The 11,837-nt window shown below is 36.7% G+C and overlaps 1 protein-coding gene across 1 annotated transcript in view; it reads right to left on the minus strand.

Moving 5' to 3' along the window:
- Positions 1-408: 408 nt before the first annotated feature.
- LOC126336269 (putative E3 ubiquitin-protein ligase UNKL) overlaps positions 409-11,837 on the minus strand; it is a 253,332-nt gene continuing 241,903 nt past the window's right edge. The window contains exon 15 of the mRNA XM_049999767.1: positions 409-2,924. Coding sequence (XP_049855724.1) covers positions 2,763-2,924 — 162 coding nt within the window. The 3' untranslated portion in view covers positions 409-2,762. The remainder of the gene's footprint in view (positions 2,925-11,837) is intronic.

The following is an 11,837-nucleotide window of genomic DNA, read 5'->3' on the forward strand; positions in this document are numbered from 1 at the left end:
AACAAATTATAAAATAATACTAATGTTAAATTGCAACAGACACTTTTAGGAATTTGTAAAAACTTGTTTGATGTGACGGCAGGCATTAACAGCATAAGTTGTCACAAAATCATATTCTTAGATACAATATCTCAATCAGTAGTGCACTTTGCAATGATTGGCCAATTTTTCTGTCTTTAAATCTTTATTTCTTCACAACAGAATCATAAACACATACATTCCGATTCCCCTCATTTTTTACTGAATATCAGCTTGAACACCAATAGTGACATGCGATTTTTATTACACTTCCTTGTCATACAGTAAAAAAACATCGCTGAAGGAAAAATGTTGACTGAGATTCTATCTGAAATTTTGTTTGGCATATTTGTGCTATTGTGAGCATATAAAACTATAATTCTTCTGCAGTTTCGCTGTTTTATATTGGGCTTAGAGATTTAGCCAAACAATCAGGAATGTAGAAAATAAATGTATAAATTTATAATGCTGCGAGCAACGGATGCGAAAATATCTTTAGGCTCACCGTTACTAAAACTAAACAGATCACACCGAACGAGTATGAACATTTGGTAGTTTAGGTACACTGATTATAATTGCAGAACTGATGCATGGTATACAAAAAAAAAAAACTACTTGAAGAGAACAAAAATCCTAGTGCAAATACTGTCAGTTATAGCAACATTATTTCACATGCTTACAATTAGTTTACAAATATAAAATTGAAAAATGTTTTCTGGTACATTAAAACATTTCATAGAATTATGCAGCATCTAAACAATTGCGCCATACTTTTGATTTCTATACACCAACAAAATACTGAAACATTTTTCCACTTTTAACAAAAAGATCTATACAACATTACAATATGTTTTAATAACCTTTCAGGAAGTCTCCACTGGCTCAAATGTAATTACATTACAAAGTAACTTATAATCCTGCTGTGCAGTCTTTCTTCGGCATACAATTACTCATTACTGGCCCATATGCATTGTTCAGAGGTTTCACAGTCATACATACAGGTTTACCATTAAAAATATAAAGTAAAATAAATAGAAGTGCCCCACAAGTATAATATCCATCATATCAAATATTTATTCATATATGTAAAAATTTTTTAAAAAAATCTTTTGAGTTCAGGATAGAAGCAGCTTGGCACTAAAACAGTAGTAAAACATAAAAAAGAGATATTAAAATATGGAGTGATTTCCTTAAAACATTAAAATGGAACCATGCTAAATGCTGGACCAGAAGTGGAACCACACTGCACCAAAACATAAAGAAATTAATTAACAGCTATTTCTTCACATAACAAAATAGGTTTGTTATTCTCAAATGTCAACAGGTAAAAACAGTGTCCATACCCATCTTATGATAAAAATAAAGATCAAGGAATGGGCCTAAACTTCTATTGCTATAGTTACAAGTATGTGGTAAGACATTTACCATTACAAATATGTTCAAATACTGCGAAAATTCTCTGGACTTCACACGTACAGCATTCCTTTTATAGATTGTTAATTTAGCATTAAGAAACTGTGGTTTCTTAAAAATCTGTGTTTATCAGCTCTACCACCAATGAAATCTATCTGCATTGCACATATGCCTTTATCAGGAAGTATTTTGTGATACAAAGAAAACTGACAACATGACAGCATAATGTCCAAACTTGTAACTTGTGAAAATTTTATCTCTAATACAACAAGCCAAAGAATTTCTTTTACTTTATTCAACAACATACTGGAGGTATGAAAAGAAAATACAACTGCCGTAAAAAAAATTACAGCTTCAAGATTACTTTGTTTTACAGTGCATTTTTGTAGGCTTTGAGTGGCAATATGGAATATAATATTTTTATGTTACTGTTTGTATAATCATCTCTTTCATCTATTGCTTTCTTCCTAGGCACATCATGCTCCTCAGACCTGATCTTCATTCATATTTTCTCTCTTCTATCATATAAAGTTTAGCACGTATAAATTTTAATAAAAATTTTGTACTTCCTTTTGCTTGTACTTTAAAGTGTGGAAACACTGTCCAACAATGTATCTGGTTCCACAAGTCAAATAGTTAAAATTAATCAGTCTTAAATCATTAAGCAGTATAAGTATTATGGTCCATGTGCACTTTAAAAGGCAAATTATATTTTTGTAAATTAAAATGGAAGGTCTGATGAAAAGCACTTGGAAATATTCTGCAAATTCTGGGTACATGAATACTAGTTCAGTCTATTTGCTGATTCTTCTAACACAGAGAACACAGTAACCATACATGCTTTTGCCACAACTGTTGCTTATTTTATTTCTTAATATTGTACTATCACTAAAACATAATTTTAATGGTTTCCATGTCCATCTTTTAAGAGTAGATGTCACAACTGTTTTTTGTCGTTTTTCTATGAGGTAAAAAGTTTGAAAGTTGTAGAAACTGTGGCATGGTCTACACATTATACATCAAGATAGCATGTACAATGAGTACTTGCAATAGCAAATGAACGACCAATCAACATACACAGTAATACACACACAGTAGTAGGAAAATACGTAGACACAGTCACCGTATGAATTGTAGGTTATATTATTTAGGTAACTTCCAGATACTTTTGTATCAGACCTTCTATACTGCTGTTTCTATCCATACACTATTATAAAGCATACATACTTTTTAAACTCGGATATAATTATTTTGTCTTCTTGCTTTCTCTGGATATAAAATGTTCTTAATCTGTACTTGAAGTGTTTATAACTAATAATTCTATTTATCACTCAAACAGGAGTATTGCTAATAGGCATCTGACAGTACGGACATTCCTTTTGGGTAAGAGCACAATTACTACATAGCACAAAGTGATTACATGGTTTTAGAGTTATACTACGATTTCCTTCTTCACAAACCATACACTTAGTAGCAGTCTGCAAGTAGATAACCTGAAACAATTTAAATAACATACATATCAGAAAACAAAAATATACCAAGCAATATAGTACAGTTTAACAATTAGTCTGGAATATATGTGAAAATATTCTTCCAGTTATAATGAAATGCTGGACTATTGCTCTCTTTTTCACATAAGGAATCACGAATAAATAAAATTAACTCCTGCAACCAAAAGTCAGCCTGCAAGAATTCTGAATCCATATCCACATAATGTGTGCAGCAAAGCTGAAACAGTAACACCAGGGCATTTATATGTTATACAGTCATTTGATGCCAAACCTATTAGAATGATACAAGTAAATTAAAAAAAAAAGGGCATTCATGTACAATTTTCTCTACAAGTGACTAGATAAGAGAAGCATCTGACCCTTACTGTTTAGGAATTTTTTAGTGGTTTAAACTAAGACCAAATTCAGAAATGTAACACTGAAGCAAAACTATTGATCAGCTGAAGCTGATACTTGTGTAACTTGTAACTGATAAAGAAAATGTTAAAGATAGGCCTTATTCAGTTGTTTTGTAGCCCACGGCTTTTGCTTGTAATTCTTTAACAAAGAGAGGTATTTTAAATTTCTACAAAGATTACAGAGAACTTTAAAAGGAGAGAGAGAGAGAGAGAGAGAGAGAGAGAGAGAGAGAGAGAGAGAGAGCTTTATGTAAGCGTCTTGTAATTGTGCCTGTCTGCAACTTCACGTGTTTTCTTTATGGTAAGTAGCAATTGTCTTTGCCCAAATTGTTTGTGTGTCTAAACACACACACACACACACACACACACACACACACACACACACACACACTTGGTTCAACTGGACCAGCTGTTAATTACAACCTTGTAAAGAGACGCTTTTGGTAGACTTACGGTGAAAACTACAAAAGACAGTAAGATGAATGAGATTACAAAATCACCAATACATTTGGAAGCAGCTGCTGGGATTACTATACATTCTGGGGGAAAGCATATTCACAACTGGCAGAAACAAAGGTGACTGCCACAGCATTGGGGGGCTACCTGCAGGCACAGTCAGTACAAGTTCAATGGTGGCAGTACTGCAACACGGAACATGACTGAAAACCACCACATTATGTAATCCTACATGTGCAGTTCTACTCAGTAAAACAGTTCTCCATTCAGATCTCCAAAGCAATACCCACATTGAACTATCAGACAAAATGACAATACTGATTACAGTGATGGTGTGGAAAGTTAGAATGCTAAAGTGCTGAGGAGAAACATGATCTCAAATGAAAAGAAATGAGGCAGATAGATATTTTAGGAATAAGTAAGTAGCAATGGCCAGAAGACTGGTATTTGGAGTGGAGCTCACAGGATTATTCACACTTGGTCAGACGATGGTAGAGGAGGAGTAATACTAATAATAATAATGAATAGGGAAACTGGAAATAGAGCAAAGGTTTATCTGTAGCAGACAGAAAAAGGATTGATGGTCAAATTGAATGGATATCCAACAGACATTGTAATCATATAAGTATACATGAAAACCACAGAGGAGGATGGCAGCAAAACTAAAGTGTACAATAATATTAATGAACTCTTAAAATATGTCAAAGGGGACAATAATTTAAACGTAATGGGGGCTGGGACGCAGTCATACTAATTGTCATCCAGAAATTAAATTTTCTAGAAATTTAGAAAGGAAGGTAAGAAAGAATGAGTGAAAGGAAGATCTCGTGAGATGGACGGAAAACTCAAACAGGATGAGAGATGCTGTACACAGACAAATAAACTATCACTTTAGAGAGCACAAAATAAGGAGCACAATGACCAGAGATGAAACAGATAACTGGTCAATGGAAGCAAAAATAAAGTGAGAAGATGGAAACAATACTTTATGTTGGCCAGGAGAAATTAGGTCAACTGAAAATGAGTACAAGATGCAAGAAGGCGATAAAGGATATACTACACTTTTTTATGAATTTCAAATATCTTTGCAGAACCTCTGATGGAACAGATGCCCTGGTATTGCTCAAATAGCAGCAGAACTCTTGTGGACATCAGAAAAATGTGCAGAGCACAAACTATACAAACTCACAAATAAAATCTATTCAACTGGGAATGTTCCTCTAGATTTTGTAAAGCATATAATTATTTCACTGTCAAAGAAAGCAACAGCTAACAGAAATGAAAACTGCTGCACAATACATATAATACCAAATCGCTCAAAAAGACTACAAGACTAATCTACTGGAATAGATGAAATTTATGTAAGAATGGAAGGGAAAACAGAAAGCAGGTTAGGAGACAATAAATTTGGTTTAAGAGAACCAGAGGCAATCGAGAAGTTATTGTAGCATTGGGATAATAATAGAGGACAGATTCATAAACATCAGGGAAACATACATTCCATTTATATATTTGGAATTGTGGAATGGAATAACATGTTTTCCATTCCTGAGCATTGTGGCATCAACTACAGAACTAAAAGGGTACTCAATCCATCCTCTTTATGCAGAGCAGATTGGGGCAGTCAGATGTCCATAGGACTTTGACCATGGGCAAGGGGTGACATGCCTTTAATACTGCCATTTTGAATGAAAACGAATTGGTTTTGAGATGTTACACAATGTGAGAATCAAATTTTATTATTGGCACAAAAACCTATTATATCCCAAGAACTGACAATTATCCACTCACTTTTAAAAGTACACAATATTTCTATACTGGCTAAAAATTCTATGCTCCAGATTCTAGAGGAGAGACGAGTAGCTTTCCTTGCTCTCTCATGCCTCTTCCAATACTTGTTGATTCCTATGTGAGCCATGTGGCTCGATCAGTGGTATTCCCGCCGCCGGTATGGGTCATCTTTCCGGCAGTGTGTGCAGAGCGCACACTGGTGCCACCTGCCGGGCTGATCGGGAGTGAGTGGAAAAGCTGAGGAAGAGGGAGTGATTTTGCTTTTGGATGCCGAGCAGTAACAGTGTTTTGGGAACTATGGTGGACAGATAAGGTCCAGAATCAGCCAGCAAGCAGGGCACATCTAAAGGGGCTGTGACGGTGCCGTGGCAAATATCTCCGGCATGGAAAGAGATGTTACTGGGAAGACATTGGTGGTTTTTTTTTTCTTTTCTTTTTCTTTTTTTCGCTTGCTTCATGTCTCCTGGTATTATCAGGACTTGTGGCGGCTGGCTTTGTCGAACAGGCAAGTGGGTGATGGCCTTGCTTGTCCTGTAAATTGTGGTTGGAATCCATTACTGGTTTTTGTGCAGTTGACTGTATTTTCTTGGGCGGCCGTCACTACTCCTACTGAGTGTGGCCTTCAATGTGTTGATTTGAATTAGTTTAATATGTAATGTTTTAAGGTGTATGTGGTGTGATTATTAACATCTATGAGGCCTGGAGTGATGAGACATTCCGTTGTAGATCCCATTGAAAGCAGTTTGCTGGCCCTTGTTTAAGTACTGCCTGGTTATTGTATTTATATCACATCATGGAGTTAAGATGGCCAGTCACTATTGATATATCTATATACAAAATATTTCCCTGGATATATTTATCTCTGAATTGTAATAACATTACTGTTACATTTCTGTTTGAAGTAATAGTGTGTCTGAGAGACTCGTGTATAATTTTGAAATCAGTAGATTCCTAAATTCTTACTGAGAGGTCACTTGTTATTGTGTGTTTAATAGCGTGAAACGGATTCTATTGATGGTGGTAATAGAATTCCTTCAATGACAGTAGATCGATATTGTACCAAGTGTACCGGTATGAAACGAACGTTTTTTTTTTTTGGTGAAAATGAAGCACTAATTTTGAATTGAAAAGTAAAAACATTTTATTCAAAGTAATGACCATTGCTTTCTATCCATTTTGGCCACCTTTCTGGCAATTTGTGGACACCACGCTAATAGAAATGTTCATCTTTTGAAGCAAACCAATCAGACACCCAATTTTCGACTTCTTTGTAGGAATCTAAGTGTTGCTCATCTAATGGTTTCCCATCGATCAAAACAAATGTAGTCAGAAGGGGACAGGTCTGGTGAATACGGCGGGTGGGGTAGTAGCTACCAGCCAAGTGTTTCGATTGTATCCTGAACTAGTTTTGCTTTGTGTGCAGGTGCATTGTCGTGTAAAAAAGTTACTTTGCCATGTCTTCTGGCCCATTCTGGTCTTTTTTCGATCAATGTGTAGTTAAAATTGATCATTTGCTGTCTGTAGCGATTAGTATTCACAGTTTCACCAGGTTTTAGAAGCTCATGATACACAACACCTATCTGATCCCACCAAACACAGAGCATTGTCTTCTTGCTGAATCGATCTGGTTTTGCAGTCGATGTTGATGGTTGTCCCAGATTAAACCATGATTTTTCCCGTTTAGGATTCTTAAAATAAATCCATTTTACATCGCCAGTAACAATTCAATGCAAAATTGATTTTCTTTCATGTCTTTGAAGCAAAATTTGACAAACGGTTTTTCGGTTTTCCATCTGTCTTTCATTCAATTCATTTGGCACCCCATTTTCCACACTTTCGGATCTTTCCCATAGCTTTGAAACAGTCAGAAATTGATTGTTTGCACAATGCAATTTAGCATTGCTGCCATTTGCTTCTGACTCAAAAGTATAATCTTCATCCAATATTGCTTGCAATTCAGCGTCTTCAAACTTTTTTGGTGGTCTTCCATGTTCTTCATTTCTTACACCAAAATAATTATTTCTGAACCATTGAAACCATCTTTTTCTTGTTGCTTCTGATAGAGCATGATCACCATAAGCCTCGACAAGCATTCAATGCGACTCTGCAGCACTTTTTTTCAAATTGAAACAAAAAATTAATGCTTTCCGCAAATCACAACTTTCTGGTACAAAATTCGACATTGTTAACACGATGAAAACATATGATGATGTTTGTTCCATGACTTGATGTATATTAAAGATCTTTGATAGATGCCATAACAAAAAAAATTATTTAGGCTTGTTCACAACAAATGTTCCCTATCGATACATTTGTATTTTAACGCTCATTTCATACTGGTGTTGTTGTTGTTGTGGTCTTCAGTCCTCAGACTGGTTTGATGCAGCTCTCCATGCTACTCTATCCTGTGCAAGCTTCTTCATCTCCCAGTACTTACTGCAACCTACATCCTTCTGAATCTGCTTAGGGTATTCATCTCTTGGTCTCGCTCTACGATTTTTACCCTCCACACTGCCCTCCAATGCTAAATTTGTGATCCCTTGATGCCTCGAAACATGTCCTACCAACTGGTCCCTTCTTTTTGTCAAGTTGTGCCACAAACTCCTCTTCTCCCCAATTCTATTCAATACCTCCTCATTAGTTATGTTATCTACCCATCTAATCTTCAGCATTCTTCTGTAGCACCACATTTTGAAAGCTTCTATTCTCTTCTTGTCCAAACTATTTATCGCCTACATGTCACTTCCATACATGGCTACACTCCATACAAATACTTTCAGAAACGACTTCCTGACACTTAAATCTATACTCGATGTTAACAAATTTCTCTTCTACAGAAACACTTTCCTTGCCATTGCCAGTCTACATTTTATATCCTCTCTGCTTCGACCATCATGTCATTTTGCTCCCCAAATAACAAAACTCCTTTACTACTTTAAGTGTCTCATTTCCTAATCTAATTCCCTCAGCATCACCCGATTTAATTTGACTACATTCCATTATCCTCGTTTTGCTTTTGTTGATGTTCATCTTATATCCTCCTTTCAAGACACTGTCCATTCCGTTCAACTGCTCTTCCAAGTCCTTTGCTGTCTCTGACAGAATTACAATGTCATCGGCGAACCTCAAAGTTTTTATTTCTTCACCATGAATTTTAATACCTACTCCAAATTTTTCTTTTGTTTCCTTTACTGCTTGCTCAATATACAGATTGAATAACATCGGGGAGAGGCTACAACCCTGTCTCACTCCCTTCCCAACCACTGCTTTCCTTTCATACCCCTCCACTCTTATAACTGCCATCTGGTTTCTGTACAAATTGTAAATAGCCTTACGCTCCCTGTATTTTACCACTGCCACCTTAAGAATTTGAAAGAGAGTATTCCAGTCATCATTGTCAAAAGCTTTCTCTAAGTCTACAAATGCTAGAAACGTAGGTTTGCCTTCTTTCTTCTAAGGTAAGTCGTAAGGTTAGTATTGCCTCATGTGTTCCAACATTTCTGCGGAATCCAAACTGATCTTCCCCAAGGTCCGCTTCTACCAGTTTTTCCATTCGTCTGTAAAGAATTCGCGTTAGTATTTTGCAGCTGTGACTTATTAAACTGATAGTTCGGTAATTTTCACACCTGTCAACACCTGCTTTCTTTGGGATTGGAATTATTATATTCTTCTTGAAGTCTGAGGGTATTTCGCCTGTCTCACACATCTTGCTCACCAGATGGTAGAGTTTTGTCAGGACTGGCTCTCCCAAGGCCGTCAGTAGTTCTAATGGAATGTTGTCTAATCCCGGGGCCTTGTTTCGACTCAGGTCTTTCGGTGCTCTGCCAAACTCTTCCCGCAGTATCGTATCTTCCATTTCATCTTCATCTGCATCCTCTTCCATTTCCAGTACATCGCCCTTGTATCAACCCTCTATATACTCCTTCCACCTTTCTGCCTTCCCTTCTTTGCTTAGAACTGGGTTTCCATCTGAGCTCTTGATATTCATACAAGTGGCTCTCTTTGATTTTCCTGTAGGCAGTATCTATCTTACTCCTAGTGAGATAAGCCTCTACATCCTTACATTTGTCCTCTAGCCATCCCTGCTTAGCCACTTTACACTTCCTGTCGATCTCATTTTTGAGACGTTTGTATTCCTTTTTGCCTGCTTCATTTACTGCATTTTTATACTTTCTCCTTTCATCAATTAAATTCAATATTTCTTCTGTTACCCACGGATTTCTATTAGCCCTCGTCTCTTTACCTACTTTATCTTCTGCTGCCTTCACTACTTCATCCCTCAGAGCTACCCATTCTTCTTCTACTGTATTTCTTTCCTCCATTCCTGTCAATTATTCCCTTATGCTCTCCCTGAAACACTCTACAACCTCTGGTTCTTTCAGTTTGTCCAGGTCCCATCTCCTTAAATTAGCACCTTTTTGTAGTTTTAATCTACAGTTCATAACCAATAGATTGTGGTCAGAGTCCACATCTGCCCCTGGAAATATCTTACAATTTAAAACCTGATTCCTAAATCTCTGTCTTACCATTACATAATCTATCTGATACCTTTTAGTATCTCCAGGGTTCTTCCATGTATACAACCTTCTGTTATGATTCTTGAACCAAGTATTAGCTATGATTAAGTTATGCTCTGTGCAAAATTCCACCAGACGGCTTCCTCTTTCATTTCTTATCCCCAATCCATAATCACCTACTATGTTTCCTTCTCTCCCTTTTCCTACTGATGAATTCCAGTCACCCATGACTATTAAATTTTCGTCTCCCTTCACTACCTGAATAATTTCTTTTATCTCATCATACATTTCCTCGATTTCATCATCATCTGCAGACTTAGTTGGCATATAAACTTGTACTACTGTAGTAGGCGTGGGCTTTGTGTCTATCTTGGCCACAATAATGCTGTTTGTAGTAGCTTACCCGCACTCCTATTTTTTTATTCATTATTAAACCTACTCCTGCATTACCCCTATTTGATTTTGTATTTATAACTCTGTATTCACCTGACCAAAAGTCTTGTTCCTCCTGCCACCGAACTTCACTAATTCCCACTATATCTAGCTTTAACCTATCCATTTCCCTTTTTAAATTTTCTAACCTACCTGCCCGATTAAGGGATCTGACATTCCACGCTCCGATCCGTAGAACGCCAGTTTTCTTTCTCCTGATAACGACATCCTCTTGAGTAGTCCCCGCCCGGAGATCTGAATGGGGAAGATAACTTATCTGAATACGAAGAGACTTGCAGAGGACAGAGTAGTACAGAGTGCTATGCCAAACAAGTCATCAGACTGAAGACTGCACCAACTGTGCCAAGCTTTTAATTAATCTTCTCATCTCCAGGTTTTTAAGGTATTGGTGGTAGCTGTTTCTTTTTTCAGAAAGCCATTTGCCTCGAGTGATTCTTGCTACTGTCTTTTCTGCATCTTCCTTCTTCATACTCTGAAGACAGCAAAATTAGCTCAACTGTTCAGGAGTTCTTTGTCCTAGTTTAACATTCAGTCTCCATTATGATAGTTTCCTTCTTATTTATAGATAGCTATTACAGCAATCAGCTAACATAGACTACATTTCATTAAGCGGCCCACTTGGTTCCCATTCACTTTTGGCAACTACTGTCATGTTGTTAGCTCCAACCTACATCCCTCACACTTCTCTCTATTGCCAAACTGACAATTCCTTGATGCCTCAGGGTGTGACCTATCGATCAATCCCTCCATTTACTCAAGTTATGCTATAAATTTCTTTGTTACCAATTCAATTCAGTAACTCCTCATCACATCCATGATCTATTTGTTTAATCCCTAGAATTATATCAGTTCCTTGATCTGCCCATGTCATCTTCGGTATTCTGCTCTAGCAGTACATTTTGAATGCTTCAATTCTCTTCTCACCCAGCCCACTTATCGTCCCATTTCATTTTTGCGCAAGGCCACATTCTGGTAGAATATCTTTGGAAAAAACTTCCTAAATTTATATCAGTTGTTAACACATGGCTTTTTCTCACAATTGCTTTCCTTTCCAATGCCAGTTTGTATCTTCCCTATTCTGGCCAAAATAAGTTATTTTGCTGATCAAATGGCAAAACTCGTCTACTACTTCCAGTGTCTCATTTCCTAATCCGAGCTTTACGTCTTCTCCCAGAATTTTATCCACTTTCCAAATTTCTCCTCATTTTTCTTTATTGCTCACTCAATGGACAGACTAAATAACACGGGGGATAAGCTATGAACATGCATCCCTTCCTTTT

Source organism: Schistocerca gregaria, chromosome 2 (assembly GCF_023897955.1).
Source record: "Schistocerca gregaria isolate iqSchGreg1 chromosome 2, iqSchGreg1.2, whole genome shotgun sequence".
Classification (NCBI taxonomy): Eukaryota; Metazoa; Arthropoda; class Insecta; order Orthoptera; family Acrididae; genus Schistocerca; species Schistocerca gregaria.